Consider the following 23,570-nt stretch of genomic DNA (forward strand, 5'->3'; position numbering starts at 1 on the left):
CTTACCAACATGAAATACTTTGTATTTCTTTTTCTTCCATTATTCCACTGGCTAGAATCTCTAGCACAATGTGAAATATAAGTTGAAAAAGCAGACATGCTTGTCTGTTCCTAACCTTAGAGGGAAGGCCTTCAGCCTTTTACCATCAAGTACACTGTTAGCTGTAAGGTTTCATAGATGCTGTGTCAAGTTGAGAAACTGCATTCTAGTTATAGATTGTTACAATTTTTATCATGAAGGGTTTTGGATTTTGTGAAATGCTTTCCATGTCTATGGGGATGATTATATGGGTTTTTAAAGCTTCTGTTAATATGATGTATTATACTGATTGATTTTCACATGTTAAACCTTTCATTCCTGGGTAAATCCCATTGGTCATGATGTATAATCCTTTCTATATGTTGCTAGTTTGGATTGCTAAAATTTTATTTAGGATTTTTGCATCTTTATTCTTAAGGGGTATTAGTCTGTAATTTTCTTTTCTTGTGATGCCTGTGTCTGTTTTTGGTATAAGGGAGATACCAGCCTCATAGAATGTGGTAGACGTGCAAACACACATAAATACTTAGGGGTAAAATTCATCTACGGTATAGAGTTGTGAAGTCAATAAATTTCTATGTGCAAATGTACTTTTTAGAAGTGCAAAATGCTAAACCACATAAGACATGGAAGAGGTTACACAGTAGTTTTAGGACTCCAGTGATTGCAACATTTAATCATAAATATACTACAATATAATTAATTCTCTCAGAAGTTATAGATGCCTTATTGATCTTAAAATTCTAGCACTATAAGAAGCACTTCCTGGGGTCCCTGGGTGGCTCAGTCAGTTAAGCATTCGACTGTTGATCTCAGCTCAGGTCATGATCTTACGGTTTATGAGTTCAAGCCCCACGTCAGGCACTGCTAACTGCTCACTCCCCTGCTCTCTCTATCTCTCTCTCTCAAAATAAACTTAAAAAAAAAAAAGTACTTTCTAACTGAAGCAGTTAAAATTTTTAACTATAGAAAGATCTTAAAATGTGAAACCTATGTTATTTATTCAGATGAGGTTAATCTGGAAAACACATTGGCCTTTGTCCGGTGACTTATCTGATAGCTTTTCAAAGGTGCTAAGGGCATGCTGGCTCTAAATCCTAGGTTTTTACACCATATGCTACTGCTGTCCCTTAGAAAATTTCAAAGGTTGACTTCTAGGAGACTAGCACCATGTATTCTCATGGAGCAAAATATTTGTCCTATCTTTTAGACAAATCCCAAAAGCATAGTTAACAGTGCACAGATAAATGAACAAAGGAATGGATGGATGAATGCCCTCCTTTTACACCTTAGTTATCACAGCTGGTTTTTGAAGGGAAGGAGTTACGTGTTGAAGAAGGCCCTCAGTAGCCTGAGTAATCCGTGTGTTTGTATTTTATAGTCAGGTTTACCCCTCCCATGTTCCATACATCATTCTCAGAAGTCAGGTGTAGCCAGTAATTCATCCTTATTTAGCATGATCAGCTTTCATGGTGGAAGTGGAAACTTAGGAATTTGCTAATTATACATCCTGATCGTTCATATGAGATATATATAATTCCTGCTTCCAAAATGATTACAGCCCTCTGTCTGCAGCCACAGCCCTTCAGCCTGCCCTAGGAAGTCCGGCCTGCCCTTGAGATGGCTGTTTTTAGTCTCTCCCCTTGAACACCTGAGAAGGGTCCCATTCCCAGTCGCATTGAATTTCTACTTTGTGTGCCAGCCTTCTTTCTGTATTTAACAACCGGGAAGTCAGTGATAGTTACCAAGACTGATGTTCTCTAGGTGAGTGTCAGGATGATTTTCTCCTAGCTAAGGCAGGACTGAAACTGAGAAACCTGGTTAGCCTGCTTTGGTTTCATGCTCTATAGGAAATGATGAAAACACATTCCAAGACCTAACATGTGTTTTTCTCAAACAAGTGAGTCTTCAACTCTCTTCATTAATCATGAGAAATAAGGGTATAAACAGTCTAAAATTTATTCTGAAAATTTTTAGGAGATTTGTGGGGAGAGAAGTCAATAGGTTTGTCTTTTTTTTTCCCCATTGTTTTCCAGGATTAGTATTTCATGCAATTTTTTGTTTTCTAAACAAACTTAAACTGACAGCAAGTAAGTGGGGGAAGTGTGTAGAAAGTGTAGCCCAAGAGAATCGAGAGGTAGCACAGAAATTCAGTCCAAGATGAAAATTTTCCTTGGAGAAGAATTTTCCCATGGAGCCCTGTGTCGGATGTGAATAGTGTAATGAAGGGTCATCCGTCAACCCTGCACCAGCTGGCCCTTAACCCATTTATTTGGCTTGGCCTGAAAGAGTGCCCGTGCAGCCCCTTAGGTTTGCAAATGGTTTGGAGCCATTTGCATTGGTTCCGGCCATTTTGATGTTTCCCTCCATGTACCGGGCTCAAATTGCTGCTGAATTTTCCCCCTGTTGTGAACACAATCTATTGACCTCCGACTCTGAAAGATGGAGATTTAACTGTTTTTCACCCCCCTCGTTGTCATCGCACACAGATGCTTCCGGACCTGGCTTGCCCGCTCCACCTCCAAAATCGGCTATGTTGAAATGTAGTGAGATAAGTACTCAGTGTTGATGTTATTAGACATGCACATGGAGCTCTGAGTTGAGCTCTGCTCTGTGCCTTGAACATTCTTCCTTTTTTTATACAACTTATTTTTCTTTTGCCTCTATGCATAATTACATTTTTAAAACTTGCTTAGTTTCCCCATGCTCTTCCCCAACAAGGAAACCTCTCAGATGTGTTAGTAGTCTAACAGTATTCTCGCTGCAATCTGGCCTGCTTGCTTCCCAGGTCCTGCTACATTGAACTCATCTTGGCACCTCCCTTTACTTTTGCCCTGGGGAACTCCTTCATCTCTCCTGTGTTCCATCACCTGTTTCCTGAATCTAATGCCTTTCCTATGCTTTTTTTTTAAATTTCTTTTCAAATCAAGCCCACCATATCTCCACTGACTCACTGAAAAAAGAATTTATGGGCAGTATATTTTCTGACACCTTCATATCTGAAAATCTCTCCTCTTGCCTTTATACTTCATGGATAGTTTGGCTAGATATAGAATTCTGTAATCGGATATAATTTTCCCTCCACTTTTCGAAAACGTGGCTTCCTTGTGCCCTCGGTTTTGGTGTTACTGCTGAGAAACCCAGTGCCATTGTGATTCTTCATGTTTGTGGTGATGAGACTTCTCACATGCGTTGGTGGTGAACCTGTTTTTCATCTGTCTGTTCTGGACACTCTTAGGCTCTTTCATTCTGCAGGCTCATGTCCTTCAGTTCTTTAAAAATGATCTTGAATTCATTTAGTAATTATCTCTAACCCTCAGTTTTCTTTGTTCTCTCTTTCTAGCATCACTTTTCTTTTTGAATTGGATCTCCTGTGGTTTAACCCCTTGTTCCCTTTTTCTAGCTCTCCTTTTTTCTTCTTTCTCCTTTCTGATACATTTGATCAACTTTCATCTTCCTTTTTTGCAGGAGAGAATCTTTTTTATTGTGTTCCATTTTTTTGGTGGTTGTAGTGTTTATGTGTCTAAGGATCCTTCATCAGTGCTGTTTTTTTTACTTTTTTTTTCCCCACTGGCATATTCTGTTTTCAGTAAATTACTCTTTTCAGTTTCATATTAAGATTTCCCTTAAATGTCCAGCAGTCTTGCCTGTTTGCTCAGATTCAGCAGGATAATAGGGTATTAGAAGCTGATTGCAGCTCTGGGTCCACATCTCAGGAGATCTGGCTGGGAGGTTTTCTCGGGGAAGCCCTGTGTCCGAAACTTTAAATCTTTTCCCTTATGCTGGAGTATCCTTATGTACTCCAACGGAGACTCTTCCAGCATCCTGCCTGGAAGGTACTTTTCTAGATGTCAAAGTCCTTGAGTAGGAAGAGGTGGCTGAGGGTCTTAGTGTTCTGTGTGTAAGTTCCCCTTACAGAAGAACCCACTTCTCATCTCTTACTGTCTGACTCCAGAAACCCTTTATTTTGTGATCTTGTAGTCCCTCTTAAACAGGCCCCATCTTTGTCCCCAGATCCCGACGTACCTGGTGCCGATGACTCCTGAGCCTTTTGGTTGCCACAGTGTCGATGACCTTACACTGGCTCTCCCTACTGTTGGCTTCAGACCCAGCTCTATTGGCTCAGTTCCCACTCGTAGCCATGCCCCCCAAATCTTCTTGCTGTTACTTCCTTTCCCTTTCTATTTGTTCTTGTACGCACGTGGCTTTTTAAAAGTCATTTTGGTGGGGTTCAGGGTGGGACAAGAATTACATGCATGTATTCAGTATACCATCTTTAACCAGAAATCTCTTCTTGTTTTATTTGCGCTGGGCTGGCTTTCATGTGGTTATGATTCAGTGGAGGAAGGTTGGTCCATTTCTGTGTTTTTAGGGACTTGCGACCTTTGATGGATCCTAAAAAGGCATCCTCTCTCTGCTGAATCCTTATAAAGGGACACACAGTCTTGTAACACACGGGCATGACCTACGTACACACAAAAACACAGATTTTAAAAATATTTCTGCATATTACTGTTACGTGAAAAGTGGCAGTGTTTTTCAGTGTTTGGGATGATTTATGCCTTTTACCCTGCCTAAACCCATCCTTTCAGTCAATTCTAGCCAATTTGAGGATGAGAGCAAAACCCAAAAAAGTTAACGTAGCAAGTGCAGAGAAATTTTGAAGCCCCAGATCTCTCATCGATTTCAAACGGCGTTCTTTTAGTGCTTCCGCAACTGTTTCTCTTCTTGAAGCCACAGAGAAAGTAACTTTTCCATATTCTGCACTTTTTCAGAGTTTCATATTTTGAAAAGAAAGCCAGTGATCATGCGGAAGTCGAGACCCAGACAGAGACGAGCAAAGAAAAAGAGAAAGAAGAGGAGAAAGGCCCAGAAACCGTGGGTACTCAGGTTCTCAGACTCTGTCACCCCCCCCCGAGGGCCCAAAGCGTGGTATCTGAAGTCGAGTCTTGTGTCGGGTTCTTCGCGTTAGAAATAGAAATAATTTTAATGTTGGATATATTCTATTTCTCTCCTATTCCATGTCCCGATTTGAAATTCATCCATAGTAAATTGTAGGGAGATGTGTTCCCATCCCAGTGATTCTAGGGAATCACGCCTCTGTCTCTTCTTGGCTGATTTCTCTCCTAACTTACTGAGTGAACAGGCCTGCTAATGGAGAAAGGAATGTTGTCCACTTTGTAATAAGATCATTTGAGAATATGACCCAGAAACTCGAGATCTCATTAAAAGCTTTTGGTTCTACCCTCCTACTGGTTTGAATGACATAGTTTGAATGAAAAGCTTGTACCACCAGTGTTCCGTGGCAGCTCAGAGATGTGCCCTTGGAGCCTGCCACATGGTCTTCAGCTTAGGGAAGGCTGGCGAAGCCAGGAAGTTGTGAGGGCTGCAGTTGCCCACGTGACAAGCGTGGACGTAAGATGCTCACCTCAGCGGATTCATTTATTCAGCAAATGTATGCGGAGTGCCTACCGTATGCCATGGCCGGGGCTGAGTCTCCTACTTCAAGAGACTGACGACCACTTAAAACACAGAGACGAAGAGGCAGCCTGGGCGTAATCGTACTTGGTTGACCAAAACCATTTGTTAGTAATAGAGAAGTACCGAGACTTCCAAGGCAACATAAAACTCATTGCCAGCAATTCTGCCAGAACTGCCGGGAAAAAGGCGGTTCAGTGAAAAAAGTGGAGTAAACTGGAGACATAAATCAGCCAGGGAATATGGATGGGCATGGGTTGCTGTCTGGATAAATTAGATTGTGCTCTGACACCACTATGTTCTGTGATCCCCTGGACCGTGATCAGTATTAACGTAGTTATGATAAAGGACGAGCAGAAATTAGCAAAACCTAAAATGCCTGCGGCCTCTATTTAAAAGTCAAAACCTTAACATCTGGGAACGTTTGTGTGAATTTTGGCCCCTACAAGTCTTAAGAAGGGAGGTTCTTGGGTTGCCAAGTATCAAAGAGGAGACGTTTTTCTTCCATTTAAATAAACTCCACCCATTTCTATAAGAAAAAAAACTATGATAAAGTCATTATCACAAGTGCATCCGAATTGATCATTTATGTAAGAAAAAGAGCACTTTGTGTATACATATATGTTATATTTATTTATATTTATCTATTTATATTTATTAGTGATTATACATATAAATTACACATTGTGAAATATAAACTGTTATATATAACTAGTAAATACAGACATATCAGGTGACAGAGTTGTATCTAAAACGTTTCTTTTCATGTACAGTATTTGGGGTGTTCATTGTCCAAAGTTTAATCAATTCACCCATCAGTCTTAGTTGGACACTAATGGTTCACACTGTTTTCTCACAAAGAGGTTCATTTGATCTCTGATGTGAATTGCATGTGCGTGCTTGGGATTTTCTGTGTGACAGGTTGGAAGCGAAGTGGAGACGTTGAACCTTCAGGTGACCACCCTATTTAAGGAGCTTCAAGAGGCTCATACAAAACTCAGCGAAGCTGAGCTAATGAAGAAGAGACTTCAAGAGAAGTAAGAGTGAGGGATGAATTTTTTCTTCTTCTTCAGAAAGTGTACATTTTGACAAAATACCATGTAAAAACATGGTTTCGCTACTGTGTTACCGAAAGAAAAATAGAAACCTAATTAAAATCTGAATTTGGAAAACACGAATGTTGAGGTGAAGGCACAGGTTCACGTGAAATACGTGTACGAAAATGCGGGGGGCGGGGGGCCGGGGAAATCTGGTTCAGCTGTTTGCGGGTGTCAGTGAGATGCACTAGCCTCTGTGAGGACCTGTAAAAAAGCAGTAAGCCAGATGTCCTGTGACCTTCCTGAGTCAACAGCGTTGATACAAGGACACATAAACGAAAGCTGCAAAGAGCAAAAAGAACTGGAATGAGATTTATTGAGGAAAAGAAAATCATTTTCAATCAGTTATGAAGGCTACTGTTTACACTGAGAACTTTGCATGTGCTTGTTTTTCTTGATGTAACGAGTTACCCAGAATTTAGAAGAGCGAAGTTTATGTGGTTCTTTGGGATTGGCTGGCAAGCATATTCCCGGCACAGTGTAGGAGCGTATGTTGCCTGGGAGTTAAATTTACCAAGGCTAAACAGTATTCTGGTAATCTGGCACAGCATGGTAGCGAAAGCTAGGGACTTTGGACAAACTGACCTCGTTGAAATGTGGATCTACAATTCATTTGTGGTATTAGCTTGGGCAAGTTGGTTATTTAACCTCTCTGAGCCCTAGTTTTATCATTTGTAAAATGTGTGTCATTATCCCTACTTCGTAACGTGTTGAGATGTTTGACACGCTTGGCGTTAATGCCTTGCATGTGGCCACCGTAGTTTCATATTTACTATTATTATACTGAAATTCTCTTTCTGATCTTTAAGAGGGCTTAGGATATCTTCTTTTCCCTTATTAAATCTTTGTCATGGGGCCCCTGGGTGGCTCAGTCAATTAAGCATCCAAATTCAGCTCAGGTCCTGACCTCACGGTTCATGAGTTCAAGCCCCATGTCAGGCTCTGTGCTCACAGCTCAGAGCCTGGAGCCTGCTTCTGATTCTGTGTCTGCCCCTCCCCCACTCATGCTCTGTCTCTCTCTGTCTCAAAAATAAACACTAAAAAAAAAAACAAACTTTGTCAGAAGTCATATTCTTTGTGCTTAACAGAACCCATAACTTTTTAAAATATTGACAATATCCATGGATCAGTATGTGAAAAGGACCTTTAGCCAATTACTATTTTGGTCTGTGTCTGAAGAACAAAAATATGTTCTTACATGACTACATAAGGCAGTTTTTACATGACTGCGTAAGGCTTGTGTGGTCTTAGATCTGTACTTTTTTACATTAGGCATACGGATTCTGAAATATGTAAATTTATTTTCCAAGAAAAGATCTGTATTTTTTTAATGTTTAGTCATGAGGGTTTAGAAATACTGCCTGTTTCTAGTAAAGAAGCAAGGAGGATAAAATATTTTAGTTTGCATTGCTAAATACTCCTTGAAAAATGCAATCCTAAATTTCTTTGTATTTGCTACATAGTCTTGGGATTTAAGAGCCACTGAGAAATGAAGGAGCGTCGTTCATCCTCATGAAATATCGATCTTTCTTAGGTGTCAGGCCCTTGAAAGGAAGAATTCTGCAACCCCATCAGAGCTGAATGAAAAGCAGGAGCTTGTTTATAACAACAAAAAGTTGGAACTACAAGTGGAAAGCATGCGATCAGAAATCAAAATGGAGCAAGCTAAAACTGAAGATGAAAAGTGAGTAGCCACGACCAAATGACTACTTGCTGGAAGAAAATAGGAGAGCACTTTTATCAGATTGGAAATAGGATTTGAGAATACATTAAAAGATTTTCTCTTTTATGTATCTGAAGGAGCACAGGAGATTTTTCTGAGGAGATAACATTTGTTTTATTATAACAGAATTATTAACGTGACTTGTAATCAATCTTGATTTTTTTTTTTGTAAAGATTGTTTTCTTTGAGAGTAAGAAAATGCTAGCAGGTGGTGGGATGGCAAAGGTAGGAGAGAAGAATTTGCTAGTTGAGTGTTCAGAAGGGGGTTGGAAAGCAAGACTAAGTTCTTATGATATCTCCCCCAAGATTCCATTTCTTACTGTCTTTTTCAATAGGTCCAAGGTAGCCACTCTCCAGGTGACACATAACAAGCTTCTTCAAGAATACAATAATTCGTTGAAAACGATCGAGGAGCTAAAAAGGAAAGAGGTACTCATAGAAGAAAATTACTTCCGTAGCCTCATAATAAAAAGAAACCGTTAAACATTTTTATACGTAAAGTAGTTGTCAATCCTTAACTAAGTCTGGTTTCAAAGGGTGCCCTTCATTTTATCATTGATTTCTCGTCTCCGAGTGCGTGTGAGTTCCGGTGTTCTTCCTATGTGTAACGTGCTTCGCGTGCAGGGATGGTGCTGAGTCCTACAGTCGGGGAGTAAGTTTTTAGGATTTCTAACAGCAGGTGGGTCTGTAGGACAGCTACCAGCATGGGCTCCCACGTGAGCAGGGCGCGGTGAGACCACTGGCTGCCCCTGGAGGGGTCGTGTCCGTTGAGCTATCATGGGGCTAGCTTGCTACTGTCAGTGACCTTGAGACTCTGGACTCACCAGACTGCAACTTCCATTAGTATAATACCACCATGATATGGCAGTTTAAACATGGGTAGATATGTGAGGTGATGGATGTTAATTAACCTGGTTGGAACCCTGTCATGCTGTATACACCTGTCAAATTGCCACATTCTTCACCTTAAATATCTTACAGGTTTTTTTTGTTTTGTTTTTTTAAATTTTTTTTTTTTAATGTTTACTTTTGAGACAGAGACAGAGCATGAACGGGGGAGGGTCAGAGAGAGGGGGAGACACAGAATCGGAAGCAGGCTCCAGGCTCTGAGCCATCAGCCCAGAGCCCGACGTGGGGCTCGAACTCACAGACTGCGAGATCGTGACCTGAGCTGAAGTCGGACACTTAACCGACTGAGCCACCCAGGCGCCCCAAATATCTTACAGTTTTATTTGTCAGTTTTACTTGAAGAAAGCTGGGATAAATAAGTAAAGATCATGGAAGCTCTGAATTTGAGTTTATATGCTTATAAATGTACTCTTTGTTTTTCGTTTTTCTTAAGAGAATATTGTTCCTAAGACTTAGTAAATTTTTTTTGATTATTTTTTAATGTTTGTTAATTTATTTTTTGAGAGAGAGATAGTGAGCGGTGGGGGGCCAGAGAAAGAAGGAGACAGAATCCCAAGCAGGCTTCATGCTGTCAGTGCAGAGCCCAGTGTAGGGCTCAAACTCACAAACCGTGAGATCATGACCTGAGCCGAAATCGAGAGCGAACACTTAGCTGACTGAGCCACCCAGGTACCCCTATGTATTTATTTTTAATTGCAACTAAAGTATAGTTGCAATATTATGTCAGATCAGTTTTCATAGTGATTTGATATTTATACACATTTTGAAATGCTCATAATTGTAGTTACCATCTGTCACCATACAAAGTCGTTATGATAGTATTGACCGTACAGTTGACCCTTGAACAAAAGGGGTTTGCATAGGTCCACTTAATGTGCAGCTTTTTTATTTCTTTTTTAAATTTTTTAAAAAATGTTTATTTTTGAGAGAGCGCAAGCAGGGGAGGGACAAAGAAAGAGGGACAGAGGATCTAAAGCGGGCTCTGTGCTGACAGCAGCAAGCCCGATGAGGGGCTCAGACTCACAAATCACGAGATCATGACCTGAGCTGAAGTTGGACACTCAACCGAGCCACCCAGGTGCCCCCTAATATGCAGATTTTTTGAAGTATAGTACTATAAATGTATTTTTTTCTTTATGACTTTCCTAATAACATTTTCTTTTCTCTAGCTCACTTTATTGTCAGAATATAGCATATAACTCATATAACACACAAAGTATATGTTAACCAACTAAATTATCAGTAAGGCTTCCAGTCAACCATAGACTATTACTAGTTAAATTTCTGGGGAGTCAAAAGTTATGTGTAAATTTGTGACTATGCGGGAGTAAGTACCTCTAACCCCCGTGTTGTTCTAACCCCAACTGTATCCCCTTCGCTGTACTGTGCTTTCCCTTGGCTTATATTTTATAACTAGAAGTTTGTACCTCTTGACCCCCTTCACCTATCTGGCCCATCCCCCTATCTCTCTCTCCTCTGGCAACCACCAGTTTGTTCTCTGTATTTATGAGTTTGTTTCTGTTTTGTTTGTGCATTTGTTTTGTTTTTTAGATGCCACATGTAAGTGAAATCATATGGTATTTGTTTCTCTGACTTACTTCACTTAGCAGAATACCCTCTTGGTCCATCCATATTGTCACAAATGGCAACATTTCAGTCTTTTTATGGCTGACTAATACTTCATTGTGCATATACATATATACACATCACTTCTTTGATGGACCCTTGGGTTGCTTCCGTATCTTGGCTACTGTAAATAATTCTGTAGTAAACATAGGAGTGGATATATCTTTTTGAATTAGTATTTTCATTTTCTTTGGATATATACACAGAAGTGGAATTGCTGAATCATACGGTAGTTCTATTTTTAATTTTTTGAGGAAACTCCCTACTGTTTTCCAAAGTGGCTGCACTAGTTTACGTTTCCGCCAACAGTGCACAAGGGTTCCCCTTTCTCCACATCCTCACCAACATTTGTTCTCTCTTGTCTTTTTTGATACTGGCCATTCTGACAGGTGTGATGGGATAAATTTTTAACTTAAACACGTTTCTTTTCCACTGACTTCACCAAGTAAGAGTAACATTAGTGGGAAAAATAACAGTAGCAGTGAGTTACAACGTCATTGAGATCAAGGTTTGTTATTATTTCCCTTATTTTAGTGGGGGTTTTTTCATTGTTTTAAATTACGAAATTATAATTTGTGGGGTGCCTCGGTGGCTCAGCTGGTTAAGCATCTGACTCTTGATTTCGGTTCAGGTCATGATCTCACGGTTCATGAGTTCAAGCTCCACATCAAGCTCTGTGCTGACAGTGTGGACCATGCTTGGGATTCTGTCTCTCTCTCTCTGCCCCTCCCCTGCTCACACTGTGTGTATGTGTGTGTGTGTCTCTCTCAAAAAAAAAAAAAAAAAAGAAATTATCATTTGCAAGCTGTGAGTTAAATGAGTACAACTTTCTGAGCACGTTACCATTGCCAATGAACAGAACAGTTCAGAGCCTGTCATTTAAAAACAGACAAAACTTCCGGGGCGCCTGGGTGGCGCAGTCGGTTAAGCGTCCGACTTCAGCCAGGTCACGATCTCACGGTCTGTGAGTTCGAGCCCCGCGTCAGGCTCTGGGCTGATGGCTCGGAGCCTGGAGCCTGTTTCCGATTCTGTGTCTCCCTCTCTCTCTGCCCCTCCCCCGTTCATGCTCTGTCTCTCTCTGTCCCAAAAATAAATAAAAAAAAATGTTGAAAAAAAAAAAAATTAAAAACAGACAAAACTTCCTTTAATATTTTACTACAGCAGGTTGGATTATGTCACAACCATTCTAGAATACACTTGTCTCTTGCAGTCAGAAAAAGTGGATAAGGTGGTACTACAAGAACTAAGTGAGAAACTGGCGCTGGCAGAGAAGGCCCTGGCTTCCAAGCAGCTTCAGATGGACGAGATGAAGCAGACCATCGCGAAGCAGGAGGAGGACCTGGAGACCATGACTGTCCTGAGGGCTCAGGTGAGCCGCGTCGCGACGGAGCTCAGTGGCGCCAACCCCGGTTGTGGTCTCAAATGGGAAGGCGATGGTGTTTCAGATATATTTTTGGATTTTATATTCTTTCCACCGACATATTTTGTTTAAATTTTATTGAAGCACATCACGTGTGGAAAGTGCACCAGACCGTCCAGTGAAACCATAAAATGTGAGGGGAAAAAACCCTGCTTTTATTAGAGCAATGGGCATTTCTCTATTAAGTAGCCCATTTTTACTTTGTAACTTTGTAACAGTGAAGAGATTGCTATCGTGGCATAATGTTTACGTTTCTAGGTAAGAAATTACCCTCCGATTTAGCGGCTAAAACAATGACAGGCATTCGTTACCTCACAGCATTTCTGTGGGTCAGGCCTCCAGGAACAGGTTAGCAGGGTGATTCCGGCTCAGGGCCCCTCGTGAGGCTGCACTCAGGATCGACTAGAAGACCCGTTTCCAAGCCCGCTCGCTCCCATGGCTGTGGGCGAGAGGCCTCAGTTCCTCACCCCCCGGGCCTCTCCACGGGCTGGCTTGTGCGCCCCCGTGACACGGGAGCTGGCTTCCCCCACCGCAGGTAACCCCGGAGAGAATGAGGCGGAAGCCACAGTGTCTTTCATGACCTAGGCTCAGAAGCCACGCACCGTCCTTTCTGCGCTACCCTAGTGCTTACGTGGGTTGGCCCTGTTCGTTGTGGGAGGGCACCACGTAAGGGTGTGAATACCAACAGTTGAGGGTCACTGGAGCCATCGTGGAGGCTGGCCACTACCGTGGGAAGCGGCGTTTGGGCTTCACTCTCGGTTCAAGTGCTGGTATGACACTTACCAAGATTAAGAGCTATTAAACTTGTAAATGTAAAATGAGCATAGCAAGGCTACGTTCCCAGGATTTTTGATAAGGTGCAATAAGATAGGAATGTAGGTACCCAACAGAGGACTTTGTGCATGTTTGGCCTCAATAAATACCATCTATTTACTATTACTGTTTAAAATTTAACTTAAGGAAAGACTTCATAAACACACCTGACAGAGTAAATAAACCATGTACTATATTAAGCTAACCCTGAATATTATTTTTTTCAAAAGATCAGAGAATTTTGGGGCGACTGGGTGGCTCAGTCGGTTAAGCATCTGACTTCAGCTCAGGTCAAGATCTCGTGGTTCATAGGTTTGAGCCCCGTACAGGCTGTGGGCTGACAGCTCAGAGCCTAAAAGCCTGCTTTGGATTCTGTGTCTCCCTCTCTGTCTCTGCTCCTCCCCTACTCACTCTCTCTCTCTCTCTCTCTCTCTCTCTCAAAAGTAAACATTTAAAAAATTTAAAAAAAAATCAGAGAATTTTACTGAATGAATGGTACGTGCAGTGTTTAAACCACCTACCTTGGTGTCATTGCCGAGTTCTAATTGTCTAAAGTGCACACACACAGCTTGTCTTCTGTCAGAAGGTGGTCGGAAGGTTACGGTCACCACCCTGGTTTCTAGCAGGAAGATGCACCTGTGACTTACAAGGTGCATCCCAGGAGGCAGCACCCATTCCGCGCCCTGTCCCCAGGTGACTGTGGAGCATCCAAATCCATCCAGGCAGTAACTTCTGTGTCTTTTACCTTCTTCCAGATGGAAGTTTACTGTTCTGACTTTCATGCTGAAAGAGCGGCAAGAGAGAAAATACACGAAGAAAAGGAGCAGCTGGCTTTGCAGCTGGCAATTCTGCTGAAAGAGAATAACGTTTTTGAAGATGGAGGCAGGTGAGGGGAGGGAGGGCTCAGGCCACACACCCGGAGCCCGGGGCGCAGGTGGAGGGCAGGCGGTGATCAGAGGTGCTTCTTCAGTCGAGCTGCAGGAAGTACTCTGGGCTCACTTCACTTGGTTGCTTCCCCGACACTCAGCCTGACTTACAACAAGGCCTGGTGGCGTCTCGCGGGAACCTGAGGTGTTCTTTGCTTTCAGGCCTTGTGTGTTCCCAGGTTCTAGCCTGCCGCTGTCGGGGGTCAATATTCTGAACACTTTAAACAATTCCGTAATATGTTTGCAGGGCGCCTGGGTGGCCAGTCCGTTAAGCGTCCAGCTCTTGGATTTCTGCTCAGGTCATGATCTCACGGTTATGAGATCGAGCCCCATGTTGGGCTCGCACTGGGCATGGAGCCTACCCGGGATTCTCTCTGTGCCTCTACCCTGCCCTATTGCGCTCGCTCATGCTCTCTCTCTCTCTTTCTAAAAAGAAAAAATATCACTAGGTCTCGTTCTGCAGCTTGTTTTATGGAACACTGTGATTTTGGACTCTGGGTGTGTGTGTGTGTATGTGTGTGCAGATTTATTTCACTCTCTTGAATTGCCCTATAGTGTCTTCTTTTAGAAATACGCCCCTTTTTTCTAATCCATTTCTTTATCCAGTTTGGTTATTTACTGATTTTTTTTATCTTAATTGTTATTTTCTTTTACTACACTGTGCTACTACCAATAATATTTCAAACTCAAGTTAACCCTTAAGTTCTGGTTTTTATGAAACTTGCATTTTTTTTCAGCTCTCTCCCCCCCATATTGCTCTTGAATGTCTGCTTAATGTTGTCATATTTCAGGGCTTTAAAACATCACTATAGTGTCGCTTTTCATCCCAGTAGGCAGTCCTTGATGGAGATGCAGAGCCGTCATGGGGCAAGAACAAGTGACCCTGACCAGCAGGCCTACCTCGCTCAGAGAGGTGAGTCCCGTGTGATTGTTGGTTTTCAGGGCTCCAGGGGATAACTATTCTATGAAGAGAACGCTTGAAGACAATTTCACTACATTCTACAAAATGAATTTCAGATCAGACTGTGAAAAATGTAGCATCCCGCAGTCTTATTTTCACAGTACCCTAATTCTCCATCCATTACAGACTGACTCCAGACACCAGACTCTCTTCGTGCTGGCAGTTAAGGCCTGGCATAGCCTAACTTTTAACCTTCTCCCCCTCGAATTCCCTCAGCTGTTAGCCAACAGAATCGCTCCCTGTTCCTTGAACTCGTCATAGGCTTGCATACCCGCATATACTTCCTTATGTGGCATCCTTCCCTCACACACGTCCCTGTGCCCCTCCTGTCTCTTTCCACTGAACCCCTACCCCATCTGTAAAACCCATTTCAAATACTGTCCCTGTGATTCTAGCAAAATGTAACCTCTCCCTCCTGAATTTCCAAAGTACTCTGTTCCTCTTATAGGACTCATCTGCTATGTTATATTATAATTATCGACACGTTCTAAATATGCATCTAGGCGTTGTATTAAATAAGCTGTCCCAGAACTTGAATCTTCGCCCATTACTTGGTGTTATGCACATAATAATGTTAGCATTTACTGAGTTTACTGTGCATAGACACTGTCCTGATCACTTCATACACGTTATTTCTTGTGATCCTCACAAAATTTCATGAGTTATATATTTTCACAGTTCTCCAGAAGACAAGTTAAACAACCCAGGATCACAAGGTTAGTTAGGGGCTGAACTGGACACGGAAAACCCAAGATTATCTGACTCTTAACCACTACACGCTACCGCATGTAATAAGTTGTCATCTAATTATGTGCCACATCCAGATTTTAGTTGCCTGAGTGAAATCAGTCTTGACACTTACTAACAGTGCTGTGTTTATTACATGGTTTTAATACACTGTAGTAATGTTTTGTAATGTATAATAAATCCCTGTGTTGTAGTACATCACTGAAAGGGAAGTATTATCCCGGAGTCTAGATAACAAAAAAAAAGAATTCAAAGGATTGAAGACTGACAGAGCTGCCACTAAAAAGAATCTGGGTTTAGGATGCCATCCCAAATTTCACATAAAACTGGCTTTTTAACATTTTTTTAATGGTGGACCAGTCTGAGTCCCTTCCATATACCAACCGATTACTGAAACATCACAGTGTCAGCAGCAGCAAGGAAGCAAGCAGGATGTATCGTCACCTGTTCAATCTTGGGGAAATTTCTCTGAGTATCCCTTTCGCCTTCCTTCTTCCCCTGTCCCCCCACCAAAGTTCTTTCATAGGAAAAAAATAAGTTAAAGTAATGTTAGGGGCACCTGGGTGGCTCTGTCGGTTAAGCCTCCGACTTTGGCTCAGGTCACGATCTTGTGGTTTGTGAATTTGAGCCCCGCGTCGGGCTCTGTGCTGACAGCTCCCAGCCTGGAGCCTGCTTCGGATTCTGTGTCTCCCCGTGTCTCGGCCCCTCCCCTGCTCATGCTCTGTCTCTCTCTGTCTCTCAATAATAAATAAATGTTAAAAAAAATTTTTTTAAAGTAATGTTAGAGGTAGTAACTCAGGTTAAAAATCAACCACATTCATGGGGCATACGTAGAGGTAGCACATAGACCGACATGAACACTAGCCTCAGGCATGTTGAGCGTTGTAGGGTAAAGCTGTGTTCTTCTGTCAAACCTGCGTCTACACTTGAGCACCACCAGACATTTTCTCTAACCTGATTTAAATATCCCAGGAACACCCATCTACCTCTGATATCAAAAGTGCGACATTGTCTTGGGTCCAAAAGGACAGTCTCTTGCGTCTGGATTTCTTAGAGGAAGGTTTTCCTTGGTCATAATTAAATAAGGCAAATGCCTGTTTATGTTAAAAAAATAACAAAAACAGACATTCTTTGACTTACAGTCCAAAACTCATCGCAAAGTACATGTTTGTTCATGATTTTCCTACTAAGCTTCTTGTCTTCTACAAAGTAATATTCCACAGACTGTCTTCAGATTTTTATCTTAGTTTTTTAGCTTCGTAACAAAGCTGCCTTAGACAGTAGCCCCTGTTCACTCTCTTTCATCATTGTGGTCATCCGTGGCCAGCAAAGCGTCTGCCCTGGTCTGGGACACTCAGCTGAGCACGAGGGAAGAAATAGGTACAGGCATGGTCAGGTCTGAAGCAGCTGATGGTCTGGTTGGAGAGACAGGATGTGCGCATAAGAAGATGGACGCATAAAACAAGATACGATTTAAGTAATAGAGATGATGCTACTTAAGGTCAGAGGGAAGGATGATCCCTGAGGGCCAGGGCAGCTGAGAAAGGCCTTGAAAAGGCCCGACTTTAAGCTTGACCTTAAAGCTAGGATTTCAGTCAGTACGGTACGAGAATAAAAGGTCAAAGACAAAGGAGTGTGATGGGTTAACAATGAAAAACAAAGTTTATTTTATAGCAAAGAGCAGGAAGGTAGAGGGAACCCGTTAACCACCTCATACGACGGCTCAAGTCTGAGTCTCGAAACCTAGACCAGGACGAAAGGAAAGGCAAAGATGGATGAAATAAAGTTTAAAATGAAGAATCAACAGTCCCCGATAAGTGGCCTATTGCCCTCCAGAGCAGGGTTTAGCAAACTGCAGCCCACACAAAAAGTTTACTGACTCCTGATCTAGGACCGTGAGATCACTAGAAAGATCCATGCTTCTAGAAATCACAGCTTGTGATCAGTATTTCTGTGCAATGGTGTTTCTGAAGTTCACTGAACACAGACTGTCTACCATAGTCTCCATTATTCAATTCAAATAATTGAATTGAATTGAATTGAAGGTTAAAGGTTACCTCCATGACCAGCCTCCAAAGCAAACACTGGGCGCCGACTGCAAGTTCTGACACCAGAATGGTTTGCACTGGTCCAGAAAGGTCAGATCAAGGAGATGCCCTGGTAGCCAAAAGTCATTTCCAACATCGATTAGTTTGCATGTGGGACCTTCTTAGAGTCAAGGCTTATTTCAAGCATTCTTTAATTTAGACTTGAACCTTGGGCCAGCTCTAAAATTGGACAGAATGACACAACGCATACTTCCCTTCTTTCTCCCCACTCACTTTGCCTGGGCAGCCCTTACATATCCGTAAAACTCCTCCCAGGTGCTGTGGGTCTCATGAGGCGGCCTTTCTGCACAGAGCAGTCTGAGCCTGGTGCCTTTCCCATCCTCCCGCTAACCTGCCTCACGTGGCACAGGGTGGCCCTTCCCTCACACACACCCACTGTCGCTTTTCTCTCTTCAAGTCCCCTTCATCTCTGTACCCCTCTCTTCCACCTCCCAGGTCCTCAGATGCATGGGCGGAATGAACATGGTTATTATCTCTGCTTCTGAGGGGGTTCATAGTGTTCTAGGAAACCTCTCTGTGTGCCACTCGTTATTTTCTCCACCTTCTCTCTTCTTGAGCTCATATCCTTATGTATCTTGTTTCTTCTCTCAAATATTCCTGTTTGTATTAGAACTTGTCTTGTTCTGTACCTAGAACTGAAACCACGTATTATCACATACTAAAAACCTGGACTAGAGCCCAAAACCTACAGCAGTAGGATAGCAGGTACTATGTGGGCACATTTTCTGTGTGTGTGTAGATTTCTTAAGTTAAAGACCCCCCCAAAAAACCTGTATGCCAAGTTTAATGGATGTTAAAATTTATTGTCTGTTATTAAAATCAAACAAACAAAGCCACTTGCAACATGGAAGAAATGGAATAGCGTTTCATTCAATGCTTGTTCTCAGGAGATGAGGATACCAACTGGAGGCAGCAGCAACAGCGGAATATTCCAATTCATTCGTGCCCCAAATGTGGAGAAGTTCTGCCTGACATAGACACGCTACAGATCCATGTTATGGACTGCATCATTTAAGTGTTCATACCCCACTTCCCCCAGACTGTTGGTAAATATCAGATTTTTTCCTCCAAGAATTGTGCTTCTGTGTTATTTGTTTTCACTCAGACATTTTGCCTCATTATGCTTATTTTAGGAGGAAGAAAATCAATATGCCCTAAGTAGGACATTTTTTTGTGGATTTCCTTAGAATCCTTAACGTGCCACTCTTGTGATAGATTCTTTATTTCTGAGGGGGTTCCATGTATGTGAACCGAACTGTTCATGCAGTTAATAAGTGTGTGACATCATGGGACAGGGTAAATATAACCAATGGAAGAGGCCTCACAGATGAACATTGAGAACCTTTTAAGGAGGCAGGAAAAATGAAGTGGCTACAGATTTAATCAAGAAAAGTCATCTTTGGAGGTTTTTAAAAATAAATTGTTATTTTTCTTGATTTAAGACACATTTATATGGGGTTGTGTGTATGTTGTAGTTTTATTGCAGCCACAGTAATTGTACCAAAGGTGATATGGCTCTTTTCATATGAGCACTGTGGGCTCTTACTGGATCATCCAGACAAGTGACAATATATCGGTATATGTGAGGTACATACATCAGGTTCACTGGTTTCATTGTGCTGCAGGTATATGGATTTGTGCAGTAGTTTATTAATTTCTAAAATAGAACAGCTGTCTTTTGATTTTCCCGGATCAAGCTGTATTCTCATTATCACAGAAATAGGTATTGTAAACTACAATTTTGCTTTTGAATCTTTCACATTGTTCATATATGATTGGCCAATTTCATAGGCTGTATTTTCCATATTCAGCTTCATAGAGGCTTAATACTTATTCATATCTGTTTTGCTAAGTCTATGAATATATACAAATCCCTTTACTAGAGGCTAGTATTTGTTGTTTGAATTAAAAATTATTCTTGCTAAGGAGGTGAAAAAATAGAGATTTGCCATATTTTGTAAATCTACGGTTTACTGAGATTAGTTAATACTGGGCCAGTCATAAAAGTAAACAGTGTCCTTGTGTGTCTATATCCTGGAACGTTTAGAAGAAAATTAGGCAAACTTGATTTAATACACACACACACACACACACACACACACACACACGTACGTGTGTGTGTGTGTGTGTACATCTGTGTTTTTTAAACCAGGAATCAAAACTGCTAATTCTGTCTTCATGCCAAGAGACCACACTGCACAGATTCACTAATAACTGAGATTCCCCCATGTCATTCCACAGAGAATGCTTCTTAAAGACGTTTCTAAAACAACCATGAAATTCTCATTTTAATTTCTTATTTATCGTTTCTAGTTTAAACTTTTTTCCTTACTATTTTATATTAAAGGAAATAGATTTCAACAGTATCTTAAATAGAAAAGCAACCCAAATGGTTTCACATTTCAGTTAAGAGACTATCCTTTTACGTTGTTCAAGTAAACATATTAAGCTGATCCCAACCCTGAAGTAACAGTGTGAGTGGGCTTATTAAACCTGTGATCAAATTGTCTGCTGGATAATTAAAAGGATTACAAAAGGCTAGTTCAAAAAGTCACCTTAAATTAAAGCTCCTCTACTGAGGGAATCAAACAGTTTGGTAAACAGTTTGTAAACTCTGTTCATGCCTTCTCTAAATAATTAGTCTCTTCAGAGGCCTGGTTCCATGTCACCAGGTAATGACACCTCATCAGAATGTTGGCCCCTCTTCTGGGGCCAGCTCTACCGTGTTCTTGAAGTGTGGCTGACTGGGAGCAATAGAAAAATGGGAACTGGAAAGAGATAGGAACAAGCCAATGAAAATTTTATACCTAACTAATTTCATACTATTGATCCTTCAAATATTGTATTTTAAAGACATTTTGATCTAGTCTGGCCTATAAGGAGCTTAAAAGTCATCACTTCCATCCTTGTAACAAGAAAAAGACTGGACAAACTCAAAATCATCAACTCTCTTTAAATCCCTCAGAGAACTGAAGTCACAGGGCAAACCACTGCCCAGAAATTAGAGAGACAGTCAGGTACAAAGAGTCTCAGATTTTACCAGATCAGGGTCTCAGGAGCAGAAAGCACAATAAGAGTCAGCATCTGAGTAGGAGAACTTAAACTGTAATTGAAGAATTGCCAAAGGCTTGGTGTGGACAAACTTGAGAATTAAAAATGCTAGCAGGAGTCCATTCTTAAGAGGCCCCCACACTCGTGCAAGTTTTAGCTCCAGGAGCCCTAGGAGCTCCTCATAGTGAATATTTCTGAAAATTCTCCCCTGCTTTTTAGCAGGAGGCGGGGGAAAGTAGCCTTTTTGAAATACACCGCGCTCTCTGTTCTTCTTAGGAAGGCCTTCCCTCAGGGGAAACTGTTTTACCAGAGTCTAACCTTGCTGGGATATTATCAGAGCCTCACTGACCTGGGGGAAAGGAAATACCCAACTCCAGCCCCCTCTACTTTTACTCCTCTCACCTAAAGAGGAGAAAAAAGTCCGAGAAGCACTTGTAAAGGTCACCCCCTAGAGGCAGAGCTCAGTAAAAGACCGAAACCTTATCACAGGACTGCGGAACTCTTCTCCCCCACACATACCTTACCACATCAACAAGGTGCCTGCATAATAATGAGATTACAACTGGAAGAACTCATATTTGGCTTTACTTAAGAAAAAGTATATAGGGAAATCCGAAGACAACAAAGGAGACAAAACAAGGACAGCAGAGGAAATTTCAGCCTGTGACATCTACAGCTGCAGCAGGCAGTAAACACAGTCCAGCTCTTAGCCAGGTAAACATAAAACCTCACACTATAGACTCACTTACCTCAGTTCCTTTTACTTGCTACATCACTTCCATTTTTCAACAAGAAATTATACTGCATACTAAAAAACAAAACACAGTTTGAAAAGATGGAACAAGCATCAGAACCAGACTCATAGGATGATTATAAGATTGGAAATTGAAAACAACTATGATTACTACCCTAAAGGCTCTAATGAAAAGAGTGACAACATGTAGGAACAGAGGGGTACTATAAGCAGAGAGATGGAAACCCTAAGAAAAAATCAAGTGGAAATACTAGAAATCAAAGAAACTGTAACAGAAATGAAGAATTCCTTTGATGGGCTCATCAATAGACTGAACATGGCTGAGGAAAAAAAAAAACCTGTGTACTTGAAGCAATGTCAACAGAAACTTTCAAAACTGAAATGCAAAGAGAAAAAAGAATGCAAAACAACAGAATATCTGAGAATTGTGGGGAAAAAATTTTAAATGTAATATATGTGCAATGAGAATATCAGAATGAAAAGAAAGAAGCTGGGTGAAGTAATTATGGCTAAGAATTTTGAAGAATTAATGACAGACACAAAATTACAGATCATGAAGATCGGAGATCATCAAGCAGGTTAAATGCCAGAAAAAAAATCTTCACCTAGGTATACCATATTCAAATTATAGAAAATCAAAGGCAAAGAGAAAATCTTGAAAGAAGCCAGAAAGAAAGAAAATCTTATCTGTAGAGGAACTAGGATAAGAAATATATCAGACCTTTAGAAGCCATGCAAGCAGGAAGAAAGGAGTGAAATATTTCGAATGTTGAGAGAGAACACCCACCAACATATAGTTCTGTGTCCATGGAAATTTTCTTCAAAAGTGAAGGAGAAATAGACTTTCGTAATAGACAAAAGTTTATGGAATTTGTTGCCAATTTCTGCTTCATAAGAAATGTTAAAAGTTCTGCAGAAAAAATGAAAGTCACATGGGTCAGAAACTGAGGTCTATGTAAAGAAAGGACAATCATTAGAGAAACAATAAATGAAGATAAAATCTTTTGTTTCCTGTATTCGTAATTGATCTAACAGATTAACAGTTTGTTCAAAATAAAAGTAGCCACGTGTATTCAGTGATTATAGCTAATGGATCAATGAAATGAATAACAGCAATGTTATAAGGGATGGGAGCAGGGGAAGTGGGATACTCTGTTACAAAGTATTTCCACTCCCCATGAAGTGGTACAGTGTTCCATGAAAGTGCACTTGGATTAGTAGTTAATGTACATTGCAAACTCCAGTGCAACCACTGAAAAAAAAATATTAAAGAAGTATAATTGATACACTAAGAAAGGAGAGAAATGGAATAACATAAAATGTTAAGTTAAAAGCAGAAAATCCAGAAATAGAGTGAAAGACAATAGAAGAAACAAAAAACAATGGTAAGAATAGAAAACAGTAACAAATATGGTAGATATTAATCCAGTTATAGCAATACTCACTTTAGACATCCTCTAATATATACTCTAAAAATACCAATGAAAAGACAGAAATTGTCAGAGTGGATTAAAAAAAACAAAAACAAAAACAAGATTCACCTATATGCTGTCTATAAGAAACCCACTTTAAATATAAAGACACATATAGATTAAAAACAAAGAGAGGGAGAAAGAAATAGTATGCTAACACTAATTAAAAGAAAGTGGGATAACTGTTAATTTAAAGAAGACTTCAAAGCAAGGAGAGTTGTCAGGGTTAAAAAGGGACATTACAAAATGATAATGAGGTCAATTCTCTAAGAAACATAACAATCCTTAACATATATGCACCTAACAACAGAGCACCATAATACATAAGGCAAAAAGTGATAGAAGTGCAAGGAAAAAAATAGATGAATAGTTAAAGAATTCAAAATCTGTCCATCAGCAATTAATAGACCCACTGCAGAATATGCATTTTTCTCAAGTTCATGGAG

The 23,570-nt window shown here is 40.9% G+C and overlaps 1 protein-coding gene across 4 annotated transcripts in view; it reads left to right on the forward strand.

The window, feature by feature from the left end:
• The window catches only part of OPTN (optineurin), a 39,178-nt gene extending 20,257 nt beyond the window's left edge, over positions 1–18,921 (forward strand). For 2 of the 4 annotated variants that reach the window (XM_042944904.1, XM_042944905.1), the window contains exons 7-14: positions 4,815–4,917; positions 6,439–6,554; positions 8,149–8,298; positions 8,673–8,766; positions 12,083–12,241; positions 13,861–13,991; positions 14,862–14,944; positions 18,735–18,921. In XM_042944904.1, coding sequence (XP_042800838.1) covers positions 4,815–4,917; positions 6,439–6,554; positions 8,149–8,298; positions 8,673–8,766; positions 12,083–12,241; positions 13,861–13,991; positions 14,862–14,944; positions 18,735–18,862 — 964 coding nt within the window. In that variant the 3' untranslated portion in view covers positions 18,863–18,921. Of the gene's footprint in view, positions 1–4,814; positions 4,918–6,438; positions 6,555–8,148; positions 8,299–8,672; positions 8,767–12,082; positions 12,242–13,860; positions 13,992–14,861; positions 14,945–15,670; positions 15,706–18,734 lie in introns of those variants that run through there. The other 2 variants (XM_042944907.1, XM_042944906.1) reach the window with 2 other exon arrangements.
• Positions 18,922–23,570: the final 4,649 nt, after the last annotated feature.

The sequence above is a fragment of the Panthera leo genome, chromosome B4, assembly GCF_018350215.1.
Source record: "Panthera leo isolate Ple1 chromosome B4, P.leo_Ple1_pat1.1, whole genome shotgun sequence".
Taxonomy (NCBI): Eukaryota; Metazoa; Chordata; class Mammalia; order Carnivora; family Felidae; genus Panthera; species Panthera leo.